General features: G+C 38.5%; 1 protein-coding gene across 1 annotated transcript; it reads left to right on the top strand.

The window, feature by feature from the left end:
• The first annotated feature begins 4679 nt into the window (after positions 1–4679).
• On the top strand, positions 4680–15755 carry tmprss5 (transmembrane serine protease 5). Its single transcript, XM_041798126.1, has 12 exons — positions 4680–4700; positions 5791–5929; positions 7134–7214; positions 9208–9321; positions 9690–9825; positions 10046–10159; positions 10267–10310; positions 10465–10627; positions 10778–10962; positions 15091–15189; positions 15310–15452; positions 15588–15755. Exons 1-12 carry the CDS (start codon positions 4680–4682, stop codon positions 15753–15755), a joined length of 1407 nt encoding a protein of 468 aa, XP_041654060.1.
• Positions 15756–16253: the final 498 nt, after the last annotated feature.

Genomic DNA, 16253 nt, shown 5'->3' with positions numbered 1-16253 from the left:
CACAAATCACCCAGTCTGAGTTAGGTATTATGTTAAATCAACACCTCAATGTAACAGTTAGTCACATAATTACCCTAAAAAAATGAAGGTTTGATCCATTAGCTTTAGCCTGAAAAACTGACATCTGATTGTAAATTAGGATATAAATAATTAATAAGCCAGCACTTTCAGGTAAGAGCCAGATAATTGGGGTTTGCCCTTAAAATCATAAAGCATAATGTTGGCAGGAGATGGAGGAAAAAAACAGCAATAAACTGTGATTAACCTAAAAAATGGATAATGGTGTTTTTTTTATTATTATTATTGTTTTAAAAGATTTTTTTAAGGTCTTTTATAACAAAACTGAAATGTCTCGAAGAAAACACATTACTAACCTTACTAGCCAGATGTTTTAGTTCAACTGGCCAGCCCAGATTGTTAACATTATTTGAGAATAATAAGGCAATTTAAAAGGGGAGTTTAAATTTTGAAACAGGGTGCATTTAAATGAATCAAAAAAGATAAATATGTGTTTTTGTTCCTTGAATAAGAATGGCTAGCATTCAGGCTAAAATAAAATATCACAGCTTAACTTTACAATTGACCATATTTTTGTTGGCATCCATGGGTGTGTGGGCTGCAGGGAGCTGTCCTCCTTTTCCCCTCAATAGGTGGCCACCTGTGATTATATTTTTTGAAAGATTACTTTCCAAGTTTTTCTACAGAATGGAGAAGACAGCTAAGAAATAACAGTTATAATGAGGGAGAGAGTGAAGAAGGGCATGCACCAAATTCTGCTGGTGCTGCAACCAGTGCTCTACCAACAGAGCTAATGTTAATTAGTGTTAATTTAGTGGTAATTAAGTCAACTAAAACTATGACTAAAAATGTTACTCAACTACCTTTTTTCATAATACTAGCTAAAAGTAGATCTTTGATGACTTAAACGCTGATGAAAAGAAAGCTATGTTTTAGTCAAGGAGACAAAAACAGGACTAAAAGGTAAATTTGTTTAAGTCAGACATTCAAAACAGACATTCCATAACATTTCTCCACTGTGGGCAAAAACATAAAAAAACAAAGATCTGTAGCACTGTGGCCTCTCAGCTGTAGAAAGCAGGGTTCAAAGGTTAGGAAGAGTGCAATACAAAGAATATTAAGGCTGAATCCTGATTCTCCCCTTAACCCTCAACCTTACCCTCAAGCTCACCCACAGTTAACCCCCCCCCCCCCAATCAAGTGTAAGAGCCATCTCATGACTTAGAAATGGGACACCCCTTAATGGCAGTTTCAATTTCAGACTGTAGAGGATAGTAATGTGCCAAAACTGTGTAGTCCGTCGATTCAGAGGAAGAGGGAGCAGAGCGCGTAAAAATAAAAGTATAGGGCTGTCAATAGATTAAAATTTCGAATCGTGATTAATCGCATTATCTCACAAATTCCGTAGTTAACTCGAGATTAATCAAAAATTAATCACACTTTTTTTGTCTGTTCTAAATGTACCTTACAGTACTATTTCTCAAGATTTAAATACCCTTATCAATACAAGTGGACAAAAATACTTTATGCAAATGTTTGTTCATGTCAACAACCCAAAACAACAACAGATAAAGTCCAAAAAATTCTCTAGTCTGAGCTCAAAGATACTGAAGGCTCCAAAAAATATGCTGAGAGCATATCATGGTAAACTCAAGCCCAACAAGGACAACAGATGGAGAGACTGACCTTAATGTAGCATTACTGAATACCACAATGTAGAGTCAAACTTTAGACTTCCAGAAGTTAAATCCTCTATTGTTCTCAAAGATCATTCCTGATCCTTTACACAAAAGCAGAGATTTTCAACCTCACATGAGGGAAATAAATGTTCACAGAAACATCCCTTTAATTACACTACATATCACTAGGAGAAGTCAAGTTTTTACTTTCAAACTAAAAAATGCCCAAATTTAAAATAAATGCTGACAGTAAGAAATTACTGAAACATTCCAGTAGATTTACTGGAATAATAATAAACACACATGTGAAACTCCTTTTCAAAACTCATGAACACACAAAGTAAAAGAAGTCTAAATAAATAAATATTGCCTTTTAGCTTATATTATGATACTCTACAGAGCTCATTCACTCTCGTGCTCACCTGTAACCTCTGCTCCCTTGTCACACACCAGCCTCTGCTGCTCTGTCTCCTCCTCCTCCTCATGTTGCGGCTGTATAATCACCATGTATCAGACCATCTCCTATAGGAACTGCAGTCTTTACTTTTGCAGCATCTGGATTGACTGTTATTTTTTAATTTGGCGTTTATTTACAGTTTCAACCGATTGTTTTATAAAGTTTCGTTTTTTTCCGAATACTTTCACTTTCAAGCAGGAGCTGAGTGAGGATGGGAGAGGGGTAAACGGACATTTATGAGACGTGATCGGACCAGTCAACAGTCAATATAGTGCAGCTACAGTGCAGCTGTAGTGCCGGTTCATAGCAGATATAAATAAATGAATAAATCATTCAGGCCCAAAAGTGCGTCGACACACTGGAAAATGCCCGGTATACCAGATAGCGAGTCCATCCCTGCTTGTCTGAGCGTCTCCATAGTAAACAACTCCAGCACGGAGGGGGCGGCTCTCTGCATTAGCGGTGTGCTCGGCTAGCGAATGGTACGTGCTCCTGGCAACTCAGTTCATGTCGACAGTAGGAGAAAATAACTTCAGTTTTATCTGACATTATATGAAAGCTGCACCTGTCATTCAAAAGTCTCTGTCCTGTGTCCATTTCTGCTCGCTTGTACTGCATCACGACGGCGCCACTTCCTCATCTGGCAAACTACAGGATGGGTCGAGGGTCACATAGAACGCGCATGCGTTAATCGTGCGACAAAAAAATTAGAGGCGTTAAAAGTAATTTGAGTTAATGCGATATTAACGTGTTGATTTTGACAGCTCTAAAAAGTAAATGTTACGCTACAAAAAGACAAATAATCCATAAAATAACATTAAACTAAAATATTGAAGTGGTTTTCGTAATTTTTAGATCTCTATTAACAAAGAAATACTTACATTTGTAGCTCGATTTCTTCCCCGCATTCGCCGCCATCTTTCTTTGAGTGATAACCCTCAATACCAAGGGAGCTCCAGGAACATCTTAAAATTGAGGGAGATAAAGCCCTCAAACTCACCCCTCAACTCAACTCGGGAGAATTGGGACAGCCCTCGCACTTTGCAGGAACGCACATTTTGAGACTGAGGGTTCAGATTGAGAGTTAAGGGGAGGATTGGGATTCAGCCTTCGCACTGTAGCCTCTCAGCTGAAGAAAGCAGGGATCCAAGGTTAGGAAGAGAGCAATACAAAGAATATTTAGCACTGTAGCTTCTCAGTTGTAGAAAGCAGGGATCCAAGGTTAGGAAGAGTTCATACTGGTTGATATAGATACAGATTCAGGAAAAGAGAAAACTTTTGACTAAAGTAAAGACTAAAATTAAATCTGTTTTTATGGATTGAAAAAGGACTAAATATATTTTAAAAATTGAACTAAAATATTTTAGTCCAGGACATAAATTAAAAATTGCTGTTAAAATAACACTGCTGACACCCAAATATATATTTTTTTAAACAACATTGCCTTGCACTGCATTCAAAAGTTAGAATTATCTCCACTCTCTCCATGCATAACATCAGTTTCATACTTATTATTTGAACAATCAAATCAATTTCAATTGAGGATTTAAAAACCTACTTATCCTTGACTAAAAAACAGCATTATTCATTTTCCTGTAATGATTTCCAGCACAGAAAACCCTCCTGGATCATAGAAATGTAAATCATTGTTTACCCTGCTATCTGAGAAAAAAATTTCACCAGAAGAGGGAGACATGAAATCCCTGTGAAGAGCTGCAAACAGCAGCACCTCCTTGCTGCTTTGTTTGTCTCTGCTGCAGAACAATTGGGCCTAATACTAATATTGTCAAACATTATTAACCTCACATACCTGCTGATAGAAAATTCAGCTGCTGCTCCATCACATGCAATTTCCACCACTGCTGCAATGCTCATTACTCTGTGTTTGATTTCCAAATAATTCCTTATGACACCTGTTAGATGAGCCAAATAGATGTGGGGCCATTTCTTGGAGTCGGACTCGACAGTCAGACGAGGAGGAATTTTCTTCCTGGCAGCCTGTTCCTTTCACCTGCTCTCCTGCTAATCCCACATCACACATACAGAAAAACACATCAATAACCTTTGTCAATGTTCTTTTACCTAAATGGATTGAATTAGTCATTTCTTTTCAGATTTTTTTTCCTCTGAGTTGCAATGTGAAGACATACTTTCATCTCATTAATGCACTTTTCTCACCATTTTGCCCTTCCTAGTTAGTAACTGTGTATTTTAGAGCTAATGATACCTTTATGAAAGCACTCAAGCAACCTTTTCCACTGAGATTTAAAAGAAGAAGATATTTGAAATGAAGAAAATAACATTTTGACTGTGAACTGGTTAAAAGAGCGAAGAGAGAGGAGAAAGTCTCGTCTGTCAGCAGCAGACAGAACAGGCTTCATTTTGCCCCTGAGTGTTGACAGATGATAGCTCTGGATTCCAAATGACAGGGATCGACATGATGTGAGGCTTTTCAACAATCTGCAATAATGACCTTTTCTCAGAATCTCCACACTGTCAGGTAATAACACGTCTCAAGCGCAAATATGGACAATCTTTTGGCACAGGTAAAAAGTGTTACCTGGCAACCTGGTGGTGTCCTATCAGTTGTCAGTGAAGAGATACTCTGGAGATGCTCGTCCTACCTACAAAGACCTGGTTCAGCCTGCTTTCTGCAGGCCCCATGACCCCCCTGCACAAACAACAGCCTCATTCTCTGCACCTCTGCTGACCTCATTGTCTCTTTGTGAAGGGAAAGTCCAGAGTTGCATTCTGTTAAATGGCAAATGGTGCGTTGACGGCGAGCGGGACAGACCTCTCTACCTCCAACACAGGCCTACAGATGAGCCCGGATACTGCTGGCTTTTCCTCAGGACTGTACGAAGGAAAAGATGGTAAATATGCACCACACCTTTCTCCATCTGTCTGATGTCGGCAATGACACCTCTCTCATATTGTCACCTTCACTTGCACCCAACAAATTTTCACTAACAGCTGCTGTTTTCAACTGACAGGCTTGTTTTATCTGTCTCGTCTAGTTTTATTTCAGAGTTCATGTGCATCATCTGATACTTTCTGTACAGCTGCACATGTTTCTAGATCACTTTTCCTCCATGCTGATTCCAAACCTTAAATTACATGTTTAGCTACACATGAGAGCTGCAGTAACACAACTGAGAGCAGATGGTATGGAGTTTATTTTGATGAATTTTTTTGTACAATGAATGTATAATACCAAGGATGTCTCACAGCTATGGGGAGCTTTATTATAATTACTGTAATACTCTCAATATGCTGTTTATAGAAGCAGCTGCTCCTTGGAGAATAAGCCTAACAAAACAGCACAAACACACACTCCACAGAGATTATAATTTTCTGAGAACATAAATGGAAAATGTGTTGCAACCTTTGAGCTAGAAAGTGTTGAACACGGCGCAGTAACGGACACACAGGTGCTTTAGTGTGAGGAGATATGTGGTACACACACCTTTACACACCTTGTACATATGGGAAAGTCATTGCTGGCTAATATGGAGTATTTACAGTGCTTCTTATTGATTCTGACAGGTGCACCGTTTCTGAGGAACAGATGGTCCATGGCTTTTGTTTCAAGCTTCTTATAATGCCAAGTGTGTAGATTAACTGTACCTCTTACAGAGTCTTGATGGAGACGCATTATCAGTGATTGAGAATCCAGTGGCTGTCAGGCATCCTCTTCCATCGGAGAAAACAGCGGGAGACGCAGCAACCAAGGGAGTGCAGGGCTGGTTTAAAGGGATTCATACGACAACTCACGGTGAGCTCCTGGGGTCTAGTGGGAATGAAACCTTAGAAAAATCACATACTATTCAACTGATTTATTCTTTACGAATAAAATGTAGAAAATAAGCCCATTATCAGTTAAATGGTGAGAGGATGCATACATTAGGACAGATACATTACATCTCAATACATATTAGATAATAGCTATACATTTTAATACTAATTTTTAACTAAATGCACAGCATTTTTTTACTTAATCAACTGAATATTGATACCTGATTTATATATATAGTGTATATCAATTTTTTTTACTGAATGTAAATACACAATATATATCTATAATTTTTAACTAAATTGTGATACATGATATATTCATCTCAATGTTTTCAAGTGAATAGCAAAACGATGTTTATCTCAATGTTTTTTAACTGAAAGCAGATGCATTAAACATTTCTCATCATATTTATTTGAAATTGCAAAGCATTGTATGCATATTGATATCTAATTGACATGACATATTTGTGATCATTTTTAACTAAATACACTATATATAGAGACCCATAAACACATACACACACACACAGTATGGTAAATTTTAAGGCAGTATTTACCAAGTAATAATGTATTAGTTACCAAGTAATTCCTTGTAAGATTGTGGGAATTCTCTGGTGATAAGTTGGTGCAATCTAGTGGGCCAAAATAGAGAAATTACCAAGGAATTATCAAGCAATGTGTACAGAACATTATCATATCATTTCTGAGAAACTACTTGGTTAAATAAGACCTAACTACCAGAAAAGTGCTACAATATTATGAGGAATTGCTTGTTAATTAATACACTATTACTAGGTGAATACTTCTTAATATTACTGAGGTATCACTTGGTAAAATGGCAACGTATTACTATGTAATAACCAAAATACTCTTGAGAGATTACCAGATAATTACTAGATATTTGGGGTCTACTAAAACAAAGTGAATAAACTTGTGATAGCTGACATGACATTTTAAACAGCATCTGCAGCTGATTCTCAGAAGAATAACTCCACTCATTATACGTCATTCCTTTTTTGACTCATTAGTGTCATTCATGTACAGACCAAAGCATTTTAATCCCCACCTCTGCCTCTGTGCTGTGTGTCAGAGTACCTTCCATGTAACAGCTGACATTTAACAATTGCCCTCAGCTCATATCTGTGATCAGAAGGCTTTAACTCCAGGCTTAATTGTTGCTTTAGCTCACAGGCTGCTGAGGCTGCTGGCAGCTGTGTGTGCAGTTGGACTCCTGGGAGGCTTGGCTGTAGGTGTCTGGTTTCTAGGTGAGTCATTGTGTTGAGAAAGAACCACTAAATTAGCTTTACAGTAACTGGGAACTGGAAACGAAAGTACAAAATGTCTTGTAAGGGCCACTTGGCTCCTGCAGGCTGTATGTTCAGGTCACTGCTGCTCTGTACAGCAGGGAGTCACAGGAACTTTCTCAAGATAATGTAATAAAAGATACTGAAAGTTTGAAAATGTAACACAAAGTTGTTTGTTTACTGCATTTTTGGTTACTCTCGTCCTTGAATGTAGCTCCCTCCCCCCAGTGAGGGACCAATAAGATATACCTTATCAGCAAACAATTATTATGATTTCATGTGAAAATTGATAAAGAATTCCTGACTTTTAAGTATGTTACTTTTAGATGAGTAAAATCAAGAAGTACGTTTACAATTATACAACTGTTCACTTTTTGGCATTTTTGCCTGACAAATTCCACATACTATTAAAAGTTAACTAAAACCTCAGATTATTTTTGCTGATGAAAACCTACAGTGCCAATGAAAAGTATCATACCTTGGATGTTTTACACTTTTATTGATTTTATAAACCAGTCATGGTCAATATAATTGAGCTTTTTGACAAAAAAAAAAAGTTACTAAAAATCTCTTAAATGTCAAAATGAAAACAGATTTCTTCAAACTCATGACACTTAAATAACAAAAATATGCAAGGTAAAATAATTAACTGCATAAATATTCACCCCTTTTTAAGTGACAGACCTACTTTAACAGAGGTCCAGCCAACTGGTGCAAGTAGTCCTACAATTAGTGAAATGGTATCATCTGAGTGCAGTCAATGTGTCTCAAGTGATTATAGTATAAAGACACCTGTATCTGGAAGGTCCAGTCACTGGTTAATCAGTATTCCTGGCTACCATTACACCATGAAGACAAAAGAACACCCTAAACAACTCAGAGAAAAGGTTTTTGAAAAGTATAAGTCAATGGATGGACTCTGCCTAGATCAGGCCATCCTCACAAACTGTGAGGAGTGACCGTGCAAGAAGATACTCTGCATACAACAACTGTTGCTTGGGTTCTTTCCAGGTCAAAGCCTTATCGAAGAGTGGCAAAGAGAAAGCTATTATTGAAGAGTACTCATTAAATCTCCAAGGAGACTCCATGGTCAAGATTGAGAAAGTTCTTTGGTCTGATGAGACCAAAATGGCGCTTTTTGGCAAACAGACAAGACGTTTTGTTTGGCAAACTTTGCACATCACCACAAACACACCATCTCCACCATGAAGCACGATCGTGGCACATTCATGCTGTGGGGATGCTTCTAGGCAGCCAGCCCTTAAAGGTAGAAGGTAAAACGGATGTGGCAAGATATTGCTACTGCTAAGATATCCTGAAGGAAAATCTTATTCTGCCTGCAAGTGAACTATGGCTTGGGATAATAACCCAAAGCATACAGTGAAAGCTGCAAATAAATGGTTTAAAGGCAACAGGGTCAGACCTCAGTCCAATAGAGAATTTGTTGCTGGACTTGAAAAGGACCGTTTACACCTGACTTGAAACCTGTAAGAGCTTGAGTAGCAAAGAAAAACTGAGTAATAGTGCAGTGTCCAGATGTGTAAGCTCGATTAAGACGTAGTCACACAGACTCAGTGCTGTGATTGCAACCAAAATTGCATTTAATAAATACTGACTTAAGGGGGGGGTATTTATGCAGTCATTTATTTTACATTACATTTTTTTTTTGTTGTTGTCAAAAATTATAAATAAAAGGGTAAAAAAAATCCAAGGGGGTGAATACTTTTTCTAGGTACTATATATTTTATAAGTAAAATAATAAAATAACTTTTGCTTTTGCTATGAGTAGTATTTTAGAGAATATGAAACTATGTCTTACATCTTGTAAAATTGTTTTGCTCTACAAGTAAGATTCAGTCTAGTCCTCATATGATGTAATTACAGTTAAAATTAACACTTTTATCCTTCGGTCTCACTGGCTAATTACAAATCTGATTAACTTCTTTATCAACAGTGAAATTCCTGCTGAGGCCCTCTTACTCACAAAGTCCAGTGGGACTCGGTGACACAAAAGAGACGCCTTTCTGCAATGTGACAGAAGATATTTCCATCTCAGACCCAAGAAAAGGTCTGTGTTTCCTCCTCCATCTGCTCTCAGCGTGCTTCTCTGTTTTATGAATTAGCAAACAGGGCAGCACATTTTCATGCAATTCCTCACGCTGGGTCATGGTTCACCTCTAGAGTGATTTCAAGTTGAACAGAAGCACAATTATCATTCAGCAGCTGCTTCTTGTTGCCTTTTGTTCGCTCTTGAGATGTGCCCATTGACTCCCATGAAAACATCACACATAATGATCTGTTTGTACTGACTGCATTAGCATAGATTCTTGTGTGTGTGTTTTTTTACCAAATCATTTCCCACTCATAAAAGAGGCTCGTTCATTACTGTTGACTGAGAGCTCGTCTCTGGAGCGATTTCCAATCAATCAGGTTCAGTGTTTTACAGAATCAGCCCGGAGAATTCCCTCCTGGAGATCCAGCTGGGGAAGCTGCCCACCTGGCTGCCTGTTTGCTATGAGAGGTGGAACTCCTCACTGGGGACCCTGGTCTGCAGACAGCTGGGTTATCTGAGGTCCTGACAGCCTCACACACCACCTTAGCTCTTAAAAATGATTGAAGCTGGAGCGCCCACTCGCTTACTTATCATTTAATCTTAGCCTGCTTCTCCAAGGTTGAAGGCTTGGCTTATTTATGATTTGCTAATACCTCATTTGCAATATTTCTTCACACGCTATGAGTCTGAATTATCTTAATACTCTCTCCCACCCTTTTTTAATATTTTCTCTTAGCAGACTGACCAAGCATAAAGGAGTGAATCTCACTGATATCGGGCCAAACTACACTAATGGCTTTATACAAATTACCTCAGAACACAAGAGCAATCTGGAAAATATGTGGCAACTCAGGTAAGGCAATTTGTCAGAGGACATCATACTCATAATGATGCAGAGAAAATTGTGGCTACCAACACATTAATTATGCATCATTAGTTTCCCTATTTATTTTCATTTAGGGGGAGCTGTATCACAGGGAAGGTTATCGCTTTGCAGTGTTTTGGTGAGCAAATTAAAGTTAACTTTCTGTTTGACTTTGCACCCAGCTCTGTAGCTTCTTATTTATAACACTTCAGAAAAAGCTGCAGGCAGAGTGAATGATTCTGGCTGCTGCAGCACTCCTGCCACACTTTTTTGACAAATAGATCCCTGTGCAGAGTGTGGGACACGTGCAAAGCTGCCCAGGATAATCGGGGGAGTGGAGGCCACGCTGGGCAGGTGGCCATGGCAGGTCAGCCTGTACTACAGCAACCGTCACACCTGCGGAGGCTCCATCATCACCAGTCAATGGGTAGTCACAGCTGCCCATTGTGTGCACAAGTAAGCCTCCTGACCTTACCTGTGCTAAAGATCCAGGGTGACAGACTCTGAGAAGGAGAATTATCACTCATTAACAGCTGCAGCACGTTGGACACATGACAGCGCTCTCTTATCAGTGTCTGCCTCCTCTTTTCTTATCTGAAATGCCAGCTACAGGCTACCGCAGGTGTCCAGCTGGGTGGTCTACGCCGGTATCGTCACACGCAGCTCAGCTAAAATGGCCCAGCATACAGGATACACCGTGGAAAAGATCATCTATAACAAAAACTACAACCACAGGACCCATGACAATGACATCGCCCTGATCAAACTACAGACACCACTGAATTTCTCAGGTCAGCTTGGGAGCTTCACTCTGCTCACACAGCATGAAGTGAGACAGCAGCACTCAGAAAACACTAAAAAATTCAACACTTTGACCTGAGTTCATGTTTGATCTTCTTATTCTGACGCATTTTAGCAGACAAGCTATCATCAGAGCACTGCAAAGGTGTTTCACTTCTCTTTTTTAACAACAAAAAATGCCCCTGCTGTCTCAAGTTAAAGTCAGTGCTGCAGGCATGTGGACCAGTGATTAACACTTTCATTAAAACAACTCTTAAACCCTATTTGCAAACACCACATCTTATGATACCAACATTTTTTGATACCTCAAGCTCTTCAGCAGCAACTAGACTGATTATATCTACAGGATAATTTTAAATGCTTGTATGGTGGTGTTTTCACACATGCACAAATCTCCTGAAAAGTGTCTTAAATCTGCAAGGTGAGCCACATGTGTGAACACAAGCAGGCCAGTTGACACCCCCTCTTTACCTTGAATTTTATTATGTATTAGCTAGGGATGCATGGATGCAACAGTTCAACTTCAGCCTCAGCCAATATCTACCTTTTTCACAAACAATGGCCAAATAATGTGGGCATGAACCCGTCAGTAGCACATGTTTATTGTGTTGTAACAATTTAAAGCTGGCATTTAGGATACCTAACCTACAGAAGAGTATTGGGGCCACTGAAAAAAAAATTTTGAGACGAAAATTTTTTTTTCACTTGTGAGAAAAAAGTCAGAATTCTGAGAAAAAGTTAGAATTCTGAGATTAATCTCAGAATTCTGACGTTTCTGGGAATTCTGGGAAAAGATTTATTATAACAAAGATGTGACCTCTCTGATTTGTTTTCAAACACGAGAGAAAATGTGAAGAGGAAATAAAAAAACAAGAAGCAAGAAGGTTGCTGGTTCACTTCCCGAACAGGGCCTTTCTGTGCAGAGTTTGCATGTTCTCCCCATGCACGCGTGGGTTCTCTCCGGGTACTCCGGCTTCCTCCCACCACCAAAAACATGCTCATTAGGTTAATTGATCACTCTAAATTGGCTGTAGGTGTGAAAGTGAGCATGCCTGGTCGTCTGTCTCTATGTGTTGTCTGTCTCTATATGTCAGCCCTGCCATTGACTGGTGACCAGTCCAGGGCGTACCCCACCTCTTGCCCAATGACAGCTGGGATAGGCTCCAGCCCACTCCCGACCCAGAATGGAATAAGGGGTATAGAAAATGGATGGATGGATTGATATAGGCATCAGCCCTGATTTTCGAATTCAGTGTATCTCTAGTGTTAACTAATTATCTGGTAACACTGGTGCTCATTTATCAAACCTGCATACTGCAGATAACTGGGTGTATGGTAATTTCCACGCATAGATCAGCATTTATCACTTTGAACGTTTGCAGATGATACGCTCAAATCCCACACCAGCTCTCCGCTCATTCATATTTTCAAGTCAGTGTGGATTCTGGTGGAGTGTCAATTTGGTTGTTAGAATAATACAACATTCAGACTTTATTTAACATTAAACCCAACTTCTGACAATCCCTATATGCATTTTTTTTTTTTTTGCAATTTCTGTTGAGCTGTGCAAGCTTTCAGCTGATTTCCTTGTTTGTTATATTTCAAGCATTTCCATATCAATTTACTTAATTAGAAAGGTTCCTGTGGACACAGTAATATTGTGGGAAATTTAAACAGAAAAAACTGTCGCAGCTGTTTATCTTCTGAGACAAGAAACATTTTCAGACAGCTGTAATTGGGTTAAAGATTTACTGGGGAAAAGGAGTGTTTTACTCAAAACTATTAAACTGTACAGTAAAACCCAGACTGAAAACATTAATTTACTCTGAGCCCTAACCTGTCTAGATACTTTATTATTCTGTTTTGATTTGTTTAACCTTTATTTAACCAGGAGAAAACCTCTTGAGATTAAAAATCTCTTTTTCAAGAGTGTCCTGGCCAAGACAGCAGCAGCAAACAGAATTCCAGACAGACAAAAAACAGTCATACATAGATAACCTAATACAAGACAGATCTAACCGGTTACTGCACCTCATGTCCTTATGCAAGGACTCACAGCAGAAGACTGAAAGACAGAGGGACAGGCTCTCAAAAGTAAGAATTATAATTGATTTATTTGACAGGAAAGCAATTCAAATAAGAAATTACAACACTTTATTTTATTTATAGGCTACAGAACACTTCAGGCTTTCTTGAATCTTTTTCTAAGTCTCATGAACAGTAAGAATAGAGCATTTTATTTCCAGTATACACCAGCATATCATTTTGATATCATGTCCTCCCCATTACTGTCCAAGAGCCAAAGTTTCCCATTGTGAGGTTCATAAATGTTAAATGGCAAGTCAAGAGGATGTCTGGGACAAGCTGTCCTAAAAATTTTCAAGAAATATTCAGGATTGCATGTGTGAAAAGGATGCTGTGAAGTATGTGTCAGATGTGAAATTTAAATCATATTACAGAAAAAGCCTTTTTAGAAAATATTTTCTACAGCTGGTATTACAATTAGTGAGGGGTGCATGTTATTATCAGTGTAATTGTATATCATAAAAGTGAAATGTCGATATCAGCAGATATGAATATTTCTGCTGACATTTATTTAGGCCATAATAAGCTGTCTATATTCTCTGTAAATACTGGCCATACAAACATATAAGTCCTAGTTTTAGGCTGGGTCAACAGACCTATATCAGCTTAAGTCTTTTTCTTTATTCAGCATCATTCCCTATCCTTTAAAGTGTGTTTAAGGATGGAATTTTAGGTCTGAACTACATTAGAATATCAGTATCTATATCGGTATCAGTTAAAATTGTTTTGCAAATATCAGTCTATCAGATATCGGCAGAAATCTATCATTGTGCATGCCTACAATCAGTCTGTAGACTGTTAAAAAAGGGCAGAGGGAGATATTTTGGGAAAAAAGTACAACCTTCATGTGTAGGATAAAACTAACAAAGAGATAAGATGTCCTGCTTTGTCCACAGGGGGTGCCAAATACCCAAAAAGGTCCTCACAGGAGCTTTAAACTGAGATTAGAAATAACCCTTGAGATTTTGCTCCTCCATCTTTTAGTGTCAAACTGCACACGAATCATTTGGCACAGGTTAAGGTGAAACATTTATGAGAAGGTGTAAAGTACTATTTAAGGACAGTAAGACTGAACGATGCTGGATGATGATGACATGTGAACCCAAAATCAGGTGAAATTTAAGGAATCCACAGCTGTTATGAGATAGTTACAAACATCTTGTGCCTCATCCTGTATATATAGCAGCTTGTTTAAAGGTTGTATAGTTAGTTTTGATGCTCGCCAGTGGACAAAGAAGTACCTCTTATCTCTTGCTGTTTCTGTCTTAAGCATGTACAGGTAGTGCTTTTTAGAGGGTAAAGCTCATTCCTCTGTCTTTAACTGTCAAATGCATCACTCAACATAATATTTTAAAGAAGAAACGTAACAAAAGACTGTTTCACTGTGCTGTTGATCACCTTTTGACTGATATCAACCCCATGGCAGTGTTAACAGGCATTTAAAAAAAAAAAAATCAGCATATAGAAATTACTATTCTTTTTTCTGTTGGTCTTTTGTAGGTTGTACAGAAGCATCAATAGTCATTTCAGTCTGTTTCATTACAGGATGGAAAGAAGAATTTACAAGGACTTTGGAGAAATTAACAACAAGGCTTAGAAAAGGGGTTGTTTATTTTCATAAAATGTCTGTTGAAGCCTTTCTTTACTCTTGGATGCTTAGAGGTAATGTGGAACAATATTGCCTCCTTTTCTTTCTTAAAGGACTGTCGATTGCGCCCTTTACTAAAATACATAAAAGAACCTTTACCTACCATATCAGTAGGGAACTGGCTCTTATTACGGCTGCCTCTTAGACATCCAGGTAATTTCATGTGGTTTCATTTAAAAATGAAATATTCTACCCTATCCCATCAAAGACAAAAACCACAGCAGCACCGAATTAGAACAGTGTGTGTATGCCTCTCAATTTGTAAGCAAACGCTTTCTAAACTGGAAAATGATTTGAATGAAAAATCCTAATTAAATCAGCATTATCATGTCCCAACCTGCCAGAATAATAATGTAATAACCTTCTTCTTTCTCCCTTTAATAAGATACAATCAGGCCCGTGTGCCTGCCTCAATATGACTCTGACCTTCCAGGAGGTACACAGTGCTGGATCTCAGGATGGGGATACACACAGCCTGAGGGTGGTGAGACACCTCAACACTGCTTTAAAAAAAAATTTACATCTGCTGCAAGTCTGATTCACACAAGCCGACAGGCTGTGCAAAGAGTAAAAAGTAGCCATAACTGTGTGTTTTCTCTCTCAGTTCATTCACCTGACACCCTGAAAGAAGCTCCTGTTCCCATAATAAGCACTAAGAAATGTAACAGCTCCTGCATGTACAATGGAGAGATCACACCCCGCATGCTTTGTGCAGGATACACAGAGGGAAAAGTAGATGCATGTCAGGTGAGATACCCGCACTGAGTGGTACTTTGCAGATGAGTTGTAAAAATTCAGCCTCGCTTCTGTTATTTGTCAAGTAATGTTATACTGAAGGCTGGGTGGGCGTGTTTAAAGCAGTGTTTGTGTTTACCTCTCCAGGGGGACAGTGGGGGTCCTCTGGTCTGCCAGGATGAAAATGTGTGGAGGTTGGTAGGGGTCGTGAGCTGGGGGACTGGCTGTGCAGAGCCAAACCATCCTGGAGTTTACACCAAAGTGACCGAATTCTTAGGATGGATCTACGACATGATTGAGGTAGACAGACCTTAAAAAAGACCAACATCTTGTACAGTGCAGCGGTACTTTGATGAAACTGTAAAGGAAATTACCTTTTACATCACAATCTGATTTACTGCGATATAATTACAAGTAATGGAAAACATTTTTGTTCTTTTATAAAGGAAGTAAATTCAGAAAAATGGAAATCCTTTAATGTCAGAGGATAAAACAAGGAATACTTGGAAATTCAAAATTTAAGCCCTAGAATATCATTGGTGGACAGCCCAAGACTTTTTAACTTTTGCCACTTATATATATTTTACTGTATATAGTGGTTCCACCCATTTATGCTAGAATTGCTACAGGAGACCTATAATAATCACAAATATTGAATAACTAAGTGAATTTTAGAAGTGGCGGAGGTCACAATAAAAAAAATAAAACTGTTATGTTGTTGTAAAACTGACTGAAGCCACAATTATTCCACACTTTATGCCAGTTATTTCTCTATATAATCGATCAGAAAACCCTAAACATCACATAATTTAT

Source organism: Cheilinus undulatus, linkage group 2, assembly GCF_018320785.1.
Source record: "Cheilinus undulatus linkage group 2, ASM1832078v1, whole genome shotgun sequence".
NCBI classification, from domain to species: Eukaryota; Metazoa; Chordata; class Actinopteri; order Labriformes; family Labridae; genus Cheilinus; species Cheilinus undulatus.
This window is presented reverse-complemented; position numbering and strand designations above follow the sequence as displayed.